General features: G+C 34.6%; 1 protein-coding gene across 4 annotated transcripts in view; it reads left to right on the plus strand.

Annotated features, from left to right (window-relative positions):
• Window positions 1-15,116, plus strand: part of LOC149803885 (dynein axonemal heavy chain 12-like) — a 147,478-nt gene that overhangs the window by 45,914 nt on the left and 86,448 nt on the right. For all 4 annotated transcript variants that reach the window (XM_089953696.1, XM_089953697.1, XM_089953694.1 and 1 more), the window contains 7 exons: window positions 515-709; window positions 3,778-4,182; window positions 5,714-5,990; window positions 7,836-8,161; window positions 9,040-9,132; window positions 9,548-9,940; window positions 11,272-11,501. In XM_089953696.1, the coding sequence (XP_089809822.1) occupies window positions 515-709; window positions 3,778-4,182; window positions 5,714-5,990; window positions 7,836-8,161; window positions 9,040-9,132; window positions 9,548-9,940; window positions 11,272-11,501 (1,919 nt within the window). The remainder of the gene's footprint in view (window positions 1-514; window positions 710-3,777; window positions 4,183-5,713; window positions 5,991-7,835; window positions 8,162-9,039; window positions 9,133-9,547; window positions 9,941-11,271; window positions 11,502-15,116) is intronic.

The raw sequence follows: 15,116 nt of genomic DNA on the forward strand, positions 1-15,116 counted from the left end.
GCATTCTATAGTACAGTACCAATATCTATGCCATTTTTTCTTCTCACAATCTTGTTTTCCAGTGCAGAACATAGATTCATGATAGCTTTATCATTTCCCACATGTGACCTTTTCCCTGACTTCTTGACTATTTTTTACCTTTTACTGCAAACATGGTGCAAAGTAGCAAAAACTTCCCAATTTTCATCATCACTTGAACATTCTTTCTCTGTAATCAAGATAAACATTAACTGCACACATTTATGTATTAAAATGAGCTGTGTTTGAAGTTAAATGTCTTGTAAACACCAGTCATTTAGACCAAATGACCAAGCTACACATATGGCTTCTGTGGAATTTTCCTCTTCTGCACGATGCATTTGATGGATTCTATTAGTTCCCACCCTTCTTAAATGACAGTTAGTATTATTCATACTCATCCATCCATTTATTAGTTTCCGAATCTTGTGTGCACATTAATGAAATGCTAACTCATTTATGTAATGTGATAAATGTATATTTGATCTGATCGTAGGAATGGGAGGAAAGACTGATCCGCATCCAGGACACCATTGATGAGTGGTTGAAAGTCCAGTCACAGTGGTTGTACCTTGAGCCAATCTTTTCATCAGAGGATATCATGAGCCAGATGCCTGAGGAGGGACGACTCTTCCAGATTGTAGACCGCAACTGGAAGGACATCATGAAGCACACCGCCAGAGAACCAAATGTATGTAACATGATACAAAATTCTACTCCTAGGGTCAAAGTTAAACACTGAGGCTTTAAATTGTTCAAACTATTTAAATGACATCTTGTCAAATATTTTCATTTCAACATCGAATATATTCCCCAATCATCACATTATGTTAGGAATATTAGCCTGCTACCTTGCGAATCTATCCCTACTAAAAGACAAAAATCTTCATATCCAGTCTATTTTAAAATAGATGAAGGGCAGTAACTCTTGTCTATTACCTCCCCTTGATACCACCAGTTAATAAACTGTTATCATTTAATTAGATTACTACATTGATCAATGGTTTGGAGCAAATTTGAATGACTTTAACAAAATACTAATAATATGAGTTAATCTTCTGTAGTCAACTCTTTGTTTGGTAAGAGCTTGTCCCAATGAAATTGGGTATAAAAAATGAAAGCCCCTTTGATCAAACTGATTTGTAAAAACTGCCCCTCTCTGGGCTCTTTCAGTAAATGTACTTGGGACCAACGGAGGCACTTTTTCTGTGCAGCGATCACTTATAGAACATGCTATTTAGAAATTTGTATCATTTTCTTGTGAACTCTGTTAGTAAGCTGAGTACCAGGGCATATATTTTTTTTTAAAGCGCCTTCCATGGGTTACTATTTTTATTTATATGGAACAGCCCTCAGTTAAAACTGCTTAGTGTAGTGGTTAGTCATATGATCACTAAATGTCGTAAAATTGGATGTCATAGGTAAAATCAATCCGTTTGATCTGACGTTAAAAAAATAGCTCATCCTAGTTAAAACTGCTTATTCAGTTGTAGGAGAAACATTTTTGATATTTATTTGTAGGATTTGTAGTTGATGTAAAAATGAGGCATTATATAGTTTTGGTAAATGAATCTTTTTGGCTCATGATCCTCTGAATCAAGCATCTGGAAATTTCTTGCAGCATACAGGTTGATGGCTCATCAAGGGAATTGTAAACCTTATCAGGGCCCGTATCCAAGAGATTGACAGACTGTATTTGACTGACTGATTTGTACATGGGGTTATGTGAAAGGATTTGGTTGCTTTTGGTTTGTATTCCCTCAGTTAAGCTGTAATTTAGCAAACTCATTCTGGATAAAATTATCAAAATATATAAATTTGATGCAGCATACTGAAATCAAAAGGTGATGCAGAATGGTAAAATTGGTTTACTTTTGGAGTTTCCAATATTGGTCCTTATGTCATAAATAATCCATTTACTTAAATCCTTATGAAATTTATGAAAGTCATCATGAATTCGCATAGAATAAAATAAAACCTTCAATTCAATTTTTAAAAAATGCTTGAATTAATGAATTCGTTTGCATTGGGGTCTAAATTTGTCAGTACAACTGGTGCAGATCCAGGTAAATGATCTCTTATTGATGTGGGTTCTGACATTAGTGACCTATAGATTGATCCTTCCTTAGTTCGTTTTGTTTTCTTTATTATCTTCTCATTCTCATTCCTGTCAATCAGTGGATATAAGGTCACTATCAATTTCATCCAATGAGAGTTTGGAAATTTCTCCGCCAGAGTAAGTCAGTTCTCCTTTGTTTTAATTCTCCCCATTTTCTATTAATTTTATTTTCAAATAACTCCTCTATTTTTGGCTCTTTTGAAATAAATTCCTTGTTGTCTGGTGGCTCCTTCGTACATGTAACTAAAATTGTATTGGTTGAATTGCATGTATAATACATGGTGGAGATTGAACCAGAGATGAGTTTGACAATGCGTAATAAAGATCTTTAGTAAGTAAAGCATGAACTAAGCATCAAGTACACATACAAAGTTAATTGTACCACTTTTCACAATACATGGGAGACTGGGTAGGTAAAATAAATCACGTCATCACAGCAATAGGAGATAATGAATTAATCTAATCAATCTACAAATGGTACAGTATCCTGAAGAGGATTTGTTTTGGTAAATTTGTGAGGTAAGATGTGACACAATTATATGAGGTAAACTGTAACACAAATTTGTGAGGTAAAATGTGACACAAATTTGTGAGGTAAACTGTAACACAAAATTTGTGAGGTAAACTATCACACAAATTTTATGCTATATTTATAAACAAGATATATGACCAGAGTGGATGTACCATCAGTATATTTTCAAAGAGGTATATTTTTGGCCTTGTATAGTCAATGTTTCAAGTGCATCAGATTTTTTATGGTTGGTACTGTTTAAAGATTTCTCTTCTCAAGAATTTGTGTAAAAATCTTGTCTTTGTATAAATGACATTCAAAATCAAACTTCTGTTGGAAAGTGGACAAGATAAGATACTAAATATATTTAGGAATTTAAAGATTTTTTAAAAAAACATACTTAAGTAATTTGAAAAAAAAGAATCACACCTTAAGAACTAAAAAAAAAGCTTAGGAAATTAAAAAAGCTAGCATTATTTAGGAATTTAAAAAAATAACCATATTATAGGAATTTTAATTAAAAAAAATTAACTGTATTTTAGGAATTAAAAAAATTTAAAAATAACTATACTCTAGGATTTGAAAAAAAACATACTTTAGGAATTTTTAAAAGTAACATACTTTAGAAATTTAAAAAAATTAAACCATTTACTATGTTTTTATATTTAACACTCTTCATTGTGTCCTTTTCAGAAAATTATTAAGTTTTGAGATACTTTGGTTTAGTTCCTGGTTAATGGAAACATCCAAAAGTGTCACTGAGAGTGGAAGCCTACCAGTATTGATCACATTATTGAGTTAATTTCAAAGCTGTGTTTCAGTGAACTAGTACATTGTCAACATTATCAAGAAAACTAAAACTGTTTTCAGTGAATGTTTTTATGATGAAGGCTCCAAGAAGAAGATGGAAAGCATGCGAGAAAGAACTTCCTTCTGAAAGTATACGAACTTTAGTCTGGTAATATAATCAGGATATCAGAGCTGTGGAAAAAAATTAAATAATGCTCATATACAGAAGTTGCCAGATAATTTTTTCCCCTGATAACAGGCTGATAGTATTCCTTTTTTTAACAAGAAAAATAAATGTTGGGCAGATACTGTTATGTTTGGTTTTCTTTTTATTTACCAGGTCCTAATAGCCACAAGTCTTCAGGGCCTTCTGGAGAAACTGCAGGACAGTAATGGCCTCCTTGACAAAATCATGAAGGGTCTGAATGCGTACCTGGAGAAGAAACGTCTCTTCTTCCCACGATTCTTTTTCCTGTCCAATGATGAGATGCTTGAAATTCTATCTGAGACCAAGGACCCATCTCGTGTCCAGCCTCATCTGAAAAAATGTTTTGAGGGAATTGCCAAGCTTGAGTTTGACTCCAAGTTGGATATTCATGCCATGTTCAGTAGTGAGGGAGAAAAAATCAAACTGTCACAAGTCATCTCGACTTCTGAAGCCCGTGGTGCAGTTGAGAAATGGCTGCTACAGGTGCAAGATGTCATGTTGGTATCAGTCCGTGATGTTGTGGAGGCTGCATATGAGGTATGACCAAAATGACAATAATTGACATGTGTTAATTGTTTTATTGTGTGTTTAAAACTTTTTGTAAAATCTACATCAGTCTAATTAGTAAATACCTTTTTGGTGTGCATTGATGTGTTGTGAATCTCAAGTAATTTTTATCGTCTGTAGTGTGAGTGGAGAAAAAATCTATCTTTACTTATGGCCCCGACTGTAGCAGAAATCCTTAAAATCGAGGTCTAGACTTGAGATGTTCCACTGGAATGAAATTGGAATGAGATTTATACTTGATTAAGTGATTTGCCTAGATTATAGATATAAGTCCAGGCTCAGTTGTGTTGATAAAATCCGGGATTAAAATTGTGTTACACAGGTTTGGTTTGCAAATATCTTGATACAAAAGCTACATGAAACATTGAAATGCCAACATGCCAAGCTGTTTATCTCTGCTGTATACTTATGTATTCTCCACACCTAATTGCAGAAATCATTGATTTCTATTATGCAACATGCTTTATGTTTGCTGCACCTAAATTTCCAATGGTAATTGTTTAATGGCAGATATTGGTCTACCCCATTACAAGATGGATGTTTATTATACATGAGTGTATAAGGTAATTATATAATGGCAGATAATGGGTCTACCCCATTCAAAGATAGACATATAAATGAATGTATATGGTAATTTGAACTAGTGATTCATAATTGTTGTGTACGAGTTGCTCATGGCAGAAAACTAGGCTGGTATGGTAGAGCATGCTTTTTGTGAATTCATATTTTTCTTTTTTAATTCCAGTTTAAAACTCTCCCCATTTGTGATTTTTATTACATTTAAGGCTACACTCCATCAGAATAGATCACTTGGAATACTCATTTTTAGGATATATTCATTTTATGATGTTTTCAGCACCAGATTTGATTTATTGATTTGATTGATTGAAACTATTTTTTTGAAGACGTCATCATGGAAATTATATAAAATTGAACAAGAGATATAAAGGATTGAGCAACAAGTATAAGCTTATTTCAAGATCTCCCCTCATTAACTGTAATATTTGCTTTTATCATATGGCTGATGTGATTAATGAAAGCATAGGTTTATAGACAGTGAAAAATATTAAGGAGATGTTATAAGAAAATTGTAAATATGTATTGTAATAATAAAAGAAAGTAATTTATAAGTATTTATAGCAGCACAGTACAGTATATTCAAAAGACCAAATTTTGAGAAGCAGAAATATGAAGATGTATAACCTTTAGAATTAGGTTGCCATGACATCCTTGTATAGGACGTATTTACTGTGTTATTAGTTAAGTAAACCCACAAAAGCACAGCTTAGAATCTTTCATAATAAAAAATATACAACCCTACCAATTACAGGTCCATAACTGCTTTATATGGGAATAGTATGCCAGGTGGAATTTGCATTTGTAGCTATATTTGTTCTATATTGCTAATATTGTACATACCACAAGTTCATATATGCAGTGTATATCAATGTAATGCAAATGAATATGTTGTGATATTTTTTTACAAATATGTGGTTTTTAGGCCTATCCAATTGAAGTCAGGAATAACTGGGTTAGGGAATGGCCAGGGCAGGTCGTGCTGTGTGTATCCTCTGCCTATTGGACAAGAGAAGTACATGAGGCTATTCGTTTTGGACCTACTGGTCTTAAGGATTACTGGGAAAAACTCCGTCTCCAGCTGCTGAGTATTGTGGAACTGGTTCGAGGCAAATTGACCAAACAGCAGCGTACCACTCTTGGAGCTCTGGTTGTTATTGATGTGCATGCCAGAGATGTGGTCTTCGGAATGGCAGAGAAAGGTAAAATGCTTAATGTTATGACATACTAAAAATATGACTATAATGTAACAAAATGCAGAAAATATTGAACCTGAGTGGTATTTACCTGGTTTAAAACACTTTAGGCACATTGGGTGGATGCAAGAAGTAATAAGTAAATGGTTAGGCTGTTCCAGTAAAACCTATTTGTGACCCAGGGAATGCGTTTTTGATGTGGAGTTGTCACACATAAATGCAATTTATAATTTTGTATTGTTTTTAAATGAGCTCCTTGTTATCAGAGGACCCGGCATATTTTTTTTAAAGTGCCTTCCCTGGGTACAATGTATGTATGAATGGAATGTCCCTAATATGTTACAATGGATAGCTTATGTACATAGTAACTAGTTCAGCAATGTACAGCCAAGAGAACAGCAAGTGTAGATTTCATGTCTTTATTATGGGTTGCACTTTTATACTACTCCATATTAAGGGTAATTTTGTTACTTGTGATGCATATTATTGTTGAATGGAAAAGAATACAAGTGGCTAATATATGCTTTGATTTTTATTTTGGGCAACTAATCATCAAATTCTCTCACAAAGAGTACATGAATTTTGTTATCTAACTTGTACATGTACTTTTAATTCTGCTGCGATTGTATACATGTCCATTTTATGCTTGACTATAGTTAGTCCCATGAAATCGGATTGCTAGATAATTAGCTGATTGTGAATGCGTCTGAGTCAACTTATTAATATGTGACCCGGGACTTGCATCGTGTGCTAATGTGTGTGGTTGTTGTGAGTGAGTGAACGAGTGAGTGATCGATCGCGGCGCATGATTCCCGTGCGTCACGTGTATGAAAACCACCTCTCCGTGATACTAATAAAAGGCTAGGCAATTACTACTCGAGGAGAGAGCGAGTCATACAACACCTTGAGCAGTGCGGAGATTTCACGCAAGTGAAAGACAAAGGGATTGAATACGTTAATATATTTCGGGAAAGTAATACTCTTTGAGTCTGTTTTTTTTTTTATTGTACCTCATACCAACTGTCATAAATCCCACAATCGACAACAAGAGTACTTATTTCTTTGCGAGAGGAGTGAGAGCTCACAAACATATATTTGGAAGAAATTGAAGAAAACTCTTGTCCCTTGGATTTTAGTCTTTCAGATTGTTACAGTTCAGGTTGAATATTGTTCAAAAAAATGTTAATCACTGATAAATATGATTCTGCAGCATGTAAAACTTATATTAAAGAAAGAATTTCCATTTAGTTTCAATAGATCAATGTGATTTTGCCAATATATCATGAATAATATTAATTCATTCATGTGAATTGCATGCCAGCTTTCCAATATTCTAAAATGCAGTTACGAATGATAACTGTTTAAAAGATCTTGTGATAAATATCACTTGTCTCCACATGCAAACAAATCCGTATCATTGCAGGAATGCAAAAGTTCATACCATCTATACTGACATATAAGTCGAGTCAAACTGCAAAAAACATAGATCCATATCTGCCGTAGCATAATGTGCATGACAATCAGGATCTATTGTTGTTTTGTTTCAATGATTTCTTCTATTTATTTGCATATAAGACAATCCCAACTGCAAATTGCACAGATCTGCTGGTGCATTATGTGATGGCAGATCTGGGTCTTTGCAGTTTGCAGTTGGGCTCATCTTATAACCAGGTATATATGGATTATGGTAAGTAGATGTGAAATTTTGGACAGTTTATATTATGCGGATTGAGATTCTTGATAATAGGCAATCGCAGCTTCCATTGTTAATAAGTATGAATCAAACTTATTGATGCATAACAAGTGAATATACATATATTTTATATCTAATAATTTCTCTGGTTGTACCAGGTGTGTCTTCTGAGAATGACTTTAACTGGTTAGCCCAACTACGTTACTACTGGGAGGATGCCAACATGAAGGTTCGCATGACGAATGCCACTGTCAACTATTGCTATGAATATCTCGGCAACTCAGCTCGACTTGTCATCACCCCACTTACAGACAGGTGTTATAGGACCCTGGTGGGAGCTTTCCACCTGAACTTGAATGGGGCTCCAGAAGGGCCAGCCGGAACTGGGAAAACAGAGACAGTGAAAGATCTGGCAAAGGCCCTTGCTGTACAATGTGTCGTCTTCAACTGCTCCGATGGTCTGGACTACCTGGCTATGGGCAAGGTTTGAAGGCTTTATAAAATAGCTTTTGTTAAATAACATTTATAAATATTTGTGTCATAAATGTCATGATATAAATGATGCATGCAGCTAAGCAATGTCACTGATCAGTGTCATTAATCTGTTTGACTACCTTGTCATGAGCAAGTTACAGTGGCATACAAGTCTTGTTGTTGTTGTTCTAGGGTTTAACGCCATTTTCAGCACAAGATAGGCTATATATGGCGGCCAGTATAACTGGTGGAGGAAGAACCCTGGAAAACCCAGGGAAGAACCACTGACCCATGAGAAGCTACTATCAGGCTTTCCCACGTACCCACGCTAGCTGAGCCTTGGACTCGAACCCACGCAGACAGAGGTGAGATGGCAGTGATCCAGAACGGTGAGCACTTTAGACCACTCGGCCACTCGGGGCCCCTATACATACAAGTTTTGTAAAAGAAAAGTCATAAATATTAGTGTCATAAATATTGTATTAAAAACAATGTGTACTGCTAACCAACAGTGCTAAGCATTGTTGTTAATCTACTGGAGATCATGAGCAAATTACAGTGGCCTATATAAATATCAGTGTAATAAATATAAGTATGTACATCCAGTTTAGCAATGTTGCTGATCAGTGTTATTAATCAGCTGGACTACCTAGTCATGAACAAGTTACCATGGCCTTTGAGTCTTATAGTAGCAGAGCATGCATAAATATTAATGTCCATGTATCATTTGTCACACAGTGATGTAATACTAACTAAATAATCTAATGCCATTCTACACTAAAATATATATATATGGCATTAATGATAATTGGTTTGAAAATTTGTTTTCACAAGATGATGTAATGATTTTATACAGTTAAGAAAAATTAATTTTTTATGTCATTTCAGTTTTTCAAGGGTCTTGCTTCCTCTGGTGCCTGGTCATGTTTTGATGAATTCAACAGAATTGACCTAGAGGTGTTGTCTGTAATTGCTCAACAGGTAGGGCATTTATGATATGGTTTAGACACCATTTTTTTAATATATAGAATATAAAGTAAAACCAATCTTATAGACTCTGGTTTTAGATTTTGATGTTTTTCCATTTGTTCTTCAAGTTATTTAGCAATTTTAGCATTTGGTTAGCATTTTGAAAGCATTTCTTCTCATTCTTCTATTATTATTAAAGAAACACGACTACAGTTTCTATAGATTTAACATTTGTGCATTCTAAAACAAAAGTTAAACAGCTAACTCAGAAGATCTGATATTCAACATTCTTTAAGTGTCAGCTTTTTGACCATTCTCTTGTAATAGTCAGTAAACACATCTTTTAGTCCTTAGTTTAGATGATGGCTTAATTTTTAATCAATTAAAATTGTGTTCCTATAATTATTGACCACCTAAACCACAACAGATTCTCTGCATCATTCGAGCCGTGCAAGGCAGCCAAGAGATGTTTGTCTTTGAGGGGACAGAACTGAAACTGAACAGAAATTGCTATGTCTGCATCACCATGAACCCTGGTTATGCAGGCAGATCAGAACTTCCTGACAATCTGAAAGTCCTCTTCCGATCCGTAGCCATGATGGTGCCAGATTATGCCATGATTGCTGAGATTTCCCTGTACTCATTTGGCTTTTTAGATGCCAGAAGCTTGTCTGTTAAGATTGTCACCACATACCAACTGTGCTCAGAGCAGCTGTCATCACAGTTTCACTATGATTATGGAATGCGAGCAGTGAAGGCTGTACTGTCAGCAGCAGGAAATTTGAAACTGAAATTCCCAGATGAAAATGAGAGTATTCTGGTAAGTTACCAGGCCATTGAATTTACTGCCTTATGAATTCCATCTCATAAAAGTTTTAAGAATAGTAATTAATATTCAATAATTCTTTTTTAAAAGAGATTTTCCAATTAATCATTTACTAATGATACTTGATTTACTAAAGTATTTTTTTTTTTACATTAATAAATTGACCATGATAATCACAAGTACTTGTTACTTGATATTTGTATAATAAAGCGAATCAGAGTAAAATCAGAAAACTTAATAACAGTGTAACAGTTCATGGAAAAGAGGGGACTATTAATGAAAAGAGCAAATTTAAGAAAAATGTAACGGTTGACAGAAAAGTGGGAGCCATTAAGTTTGTAGAATTTTATAAGTAGACTTGGAAAAAAAATTGTTGAGCCTCACATACCTTTAAGCATGAAAGGCACTATAAAGTCTTTAATAGCCAGGAATAAATTTATTGTTTTGATGATATAGAGAGATTATATAATTTCTTCTTCAAGGACATTACTGGATCGTAATGCATAAGGAATCCATCAATTAAAATCCAGCCCTCCCAAGCTAAGAGAGACAGTCACCATATCTTTGAGCTCATTTTAGCAATATGAATGCAAAAAAAGTCATCTGCTTGCAGAGATGGCAGTTATGCAAGAGTGTTTTGGCCTTGTATAGAGTGATAGGTGCCAAATCTGTAATGATTGTACAAGGCAATCACTGCTAGATTGATACCATGTAATAGGATACCATGTAATAGGATACCATAGAGAGGATCAACTGAGGAGTATTGGAATGTAACTCCCTTCACTTTCCTATTCTCTTGGGATATTATGATTCAGTAACATATTTGAAGAAGAAACCAGTCTTTGGAGTAAAATATATTTCATTGATAAAATGCTTGCCCAGTCATAATATGAGCATGCCCTCTCAAGCTTTCCTGTTGTTACATCTGTGGAAGAATGTGCATATTAGCTCCAGTAGTAACTGATGATTGATGGGATTTGCGTATTCTCTATCCTAGGGGAGACCAATCTAATCTGACTCTGGTCATGGCAAGCAGAATCTTTATAGTACTTCTGTTCATAAAATAAGCTGAGTGATGTCATGAATGCCTTTCTTGGCTTGAGAGGGCTGGATTTGTGAGGTAGTGATTACACTCCTAAAACATTATGACTGGGTATGTATTATCCAAGAAAAGTTTTGCCCCAAAAATTGGTTTCCTCTGGATCTTCACAATTTAAAAAAAAAAAAAAAAAATGATGATGCATAATACATGTACAAAATTCTTATTTATTCTTAATAATGTGAACTATTTTGCTGTTCTTATAATGTCTACCTGTGTTTTTCAGATGTTGAGGTCAATTATTGATGTCAACCTGCCCAAGTTCTTGGCTCATGACATTCCCTTGTTCAATGGTATCATCTCAGACTTATTCCCAGGACTGAAGCTCCCAGAGGCAGACTACCGAATCTTCCTGGATTCCATGCAACGGGTCTGTAAGAAGAAAAATCTTCAGTTCGTCGACTTCTTCAGGGAGAAGATCATTCAGACATTCGAGATGATGATTGTCCGACATGGGTATGTTTATTCATAGTACATCGCCAGCATTAAACTCACAGGACCTGCTTTGTATTTGTTTTGAAAAATTTGAGGTTTCACTCATTATTAGAGAAAGCTTTCTTGTGAATGAGAATTCAGCAAAATTTTGTTCAAGTGGAGGATAGATTTATCTAGCATCGGCTAGTCATTAGGAGAATTACAGAATAGTTTATCATTAGGTGAATTACAGAATAGGTTTATCATTAGGTGAATTACAGAATAGGTTTATCATTAGGTGAATTACAGAATAGGTTTATCATTAGGTGAATTACAGAATAGGTTTTTCATTAGGTGAATTACGGCATTGATTTATCATGAAGCATTGGCTTATCATAGGGAGAATTATGGTATGGGTTTATAACTCGGATATCAGTTTATTATTGGATCAACTACAATATGAACTTATCAACCAGTTTTTTTTATCTTAGGAAGAATTACAGCATGGGCTTATTGTTGGGTGAAATACAGCATAGGCTTATCATCAAGCATTGTCTTATTATAGGGAGAATTATGGTATGGGCTTATTGTTGAGTGATTTACAGTATGGGCTTATCATCAAGCCTTGGCTTATCATTGGGATAATTACAGCATGGCATATTGTTGGGTGAATTACAGCATGGTATATTCATCAAGCATTGGTTTATCGAAGAATTACAGCATTGCCTTATTGTTGGGTGAATTAGAGCATGGGCGTATCATCAAGCATCGGCTTATCATAGGAGGAATTTCTGTATGTTCTTATTGTTGGGTGAATTACAGCATGGGCTTATCATCAAACATCGTCTTATCATAGAGAGAATTAAAGCATGGGCATATTGTTGGGTGAATTACAGCATGGTATATTCATCAAGCATTAGCTTATCATAGGGAGAATTACAGCATGGGTTTATCATTGGGTGAATTACAGCATGAGCTTATCATCAAGCATAATTGGCTTATTATAGGGAGAACTACAGTATGGCCTCATCAAGCATGTACTTATCATTGGAGAACTACAGGGAGAATTACAGTATGAATTTATTATCAAACACTGGTTTTTGTTGGGAGAAATGCAATATGGGCTTTTTATCCATTGTGAGCTTATCATAGGGAGAATTATAGTATGTATATAACATAGGGAGTATTACAGTATGGGTTTATCTTAGAGAGTACTACAGTATGGACTTACCATAAAGAATATTACAGTATGGACTTAGCAAAGACAGTATTACAATATGGACTTACTATAGGGAGTATTACAGTTATTACGAGTCTGTGGAGGTCACGGTTTCAAACCCTGGCTGAGTCATACCAGAGACTTATGAAAATAGTACTAACAGCTACCTCGCTAGGTGCTCATCATTAAGAGGTTAGTGTTAGGACTGGTCCACCCGGTGTCAGGATAATGTGATTGGGTGGGACATGATGCTAGACATCACTATAAACTGCCACACTGCAGACATCATAGCCATATGACTGAAAATTTGTTAAAGCTACGTTAAAAATCCAAATTACACACACACACTGCTCTTAAAGTAACAGAAAAGAGTTAAAAGAATAAGCATTGTAAAATTCAATAAATAATTTATTTCCCTAGAATGCAAAATGAAATTGAAAAAAAGAACTTATGGTATTGTGAATTAAATCACAAAATAATCCTAGAATTACAGACACAAGTCCTAATAACTTAAAGTTCAGAATAAACTTTTAGTAGAAATCCAAATTAAGTCCAGCACTGAAGGTGTTGATGTGACTGGTGGCCTGTATTGTTTTGTTGTACCAATAGTCTTTTGTTTCAACACAGTAATATAATTCCAGGTTTGAATTCACTACAAATCCCAATGAATGTCTCTGTCCAAGAATATTATTTTTTAATGAGCATTCAGTATTTTCAGAGAAAATTCACTTGAATTAAACTATTTGAAGAAATAAATTCCAACCAAAATGAATTACTGGACACAACAGTAATACAAATTGATTCTGCTAGATCTTAAGCACAAATGAATAATCTGTCCAGTAAAATTTTTATATAGTATTCCACTTGACATAAGGTCACAATTAAAATTTTCTAAAAGACCCATTACCTAATGGAAAATAACCATCTAGAAAGTTCTTAATGTTTACAAAATAAAATGTTAGTTATTATTAGAAAGTCTGTTACAAAAATTGTAATATATAATCTGGTCTATGTCAGGTACACCAGGCAAATTGTAAGGGAATTCGAATAACCTAGACCCAGACCCAAATAAACATATTTATATATATTAATAATGATCCTGATATTAAACCAATACACATAGAGAGTATTTTAGCTATGTATTAGTTGTTTACAGATTGAAAAATATTAAAAAATCCAGGTCAAGTAAAAAATTAACTTGATTTTGGGCAAGGTAAAGTCCAACATACAAAGTTATATTACAATAGCATATAATGAAATTTAAAAATATAACAAACAATGAAAATGAAATATACATAACACTGTATGGACTTACCATTGGGAGTATTATAGTGTGGACTTACCATAGGGAGTACATGTATTACATATGGACTTACTGTAGTGAGGGGCCCCCGAGTGGCCGAGTGGTCTAAAGCACTCTCCGTCACGGATCACTGCCATCTCACCTCTGTCTATGTGGGTTCGAGTCTCGGGCTCGGTCAATGTGGATATGTGAGAAAGTTTGCCGGTAGCTTCTCGTGGGTCGGTGGTTCTTTCCGGGGTTTTCCTGGGTTCTTCCTCCACCATTAATACTGGCCGCCATGTATAGCCTATCTTGTGCTGAAAAATGGTGTTAAACCCCATAACAACAACAACAATAACAACTGTAGTGAGTATTACAGTATGGGTATATGTTAGGGAGTATTACAGTATGGACTTGCCATAGAGAGTATTACAATATGGAAATGCCATAGAGAATATTACAGTATGGGTTTATGTTAGGGAATACTACAATATGGGCTTACCATAGGGAGTATTACAGTATGGACTTTTCATCAAGTATAGGATTATCACTGGGAGTATTACTATATGGATTTATCATAAAGTGTGTGTTTATTCCTCCATCACATATTTGGGACAACATGTGTACCCTGTCACGTGCTGAAAATTCACATTAAACCACGACAACAATAACAACTACAATGAATTATATACTTTCTTTTCATTTACCACATGGTTGGCATAAAAAAATATTGATGCCTGTTTATAATCATTTAAAAAATTAAGTTTGCTCTTTTGTCTCTTTAACAAGCATGAACTTTGGGAAACAAGGTATTGGCCAGTATGTTGCAAATAGCATGGTCCCATCTAGCCTCTTGTGTGATACACACTGTACTAACAGTGGAGTGAAACCTGTAATTACACGACACTCAAAAATTGTTCTTGAAGGAGAGGTGTTCTTTATACTGAGGTTAAAACTACCTGTAAATAGAAGAGAAAGGGCAATATATTTGTTGCCTATATGAGCAGATGTCCATGATATGGAATTGTTTTTTAGCATGTTGCATTATTTTTGTATATAACGATGTATTCAAGGTCTTTTTCAGGAAATGTAATTACACACTGACTTTTCAAAAGATTGAGCCAGAAAAGCATGAAAATCATTCATTATATTAGAA

Source organism: Sinohyriopsis cumingii, chromosome 3 (genome assembly GCF_028554795.1).
Source record: "Sinohyriopsis cumingii isolate HCF-2022 chromosome 3, ASM2855479v2, whole genome shotgun sequence".
In the NCBI taxonomy this organism is placed as follows: Eukaryota; Metazoa; Mollusca; class Bivalvia; order Unionida; family Unionidae; genus Sinohyriopsis; species Sinohyriopsis cumingii.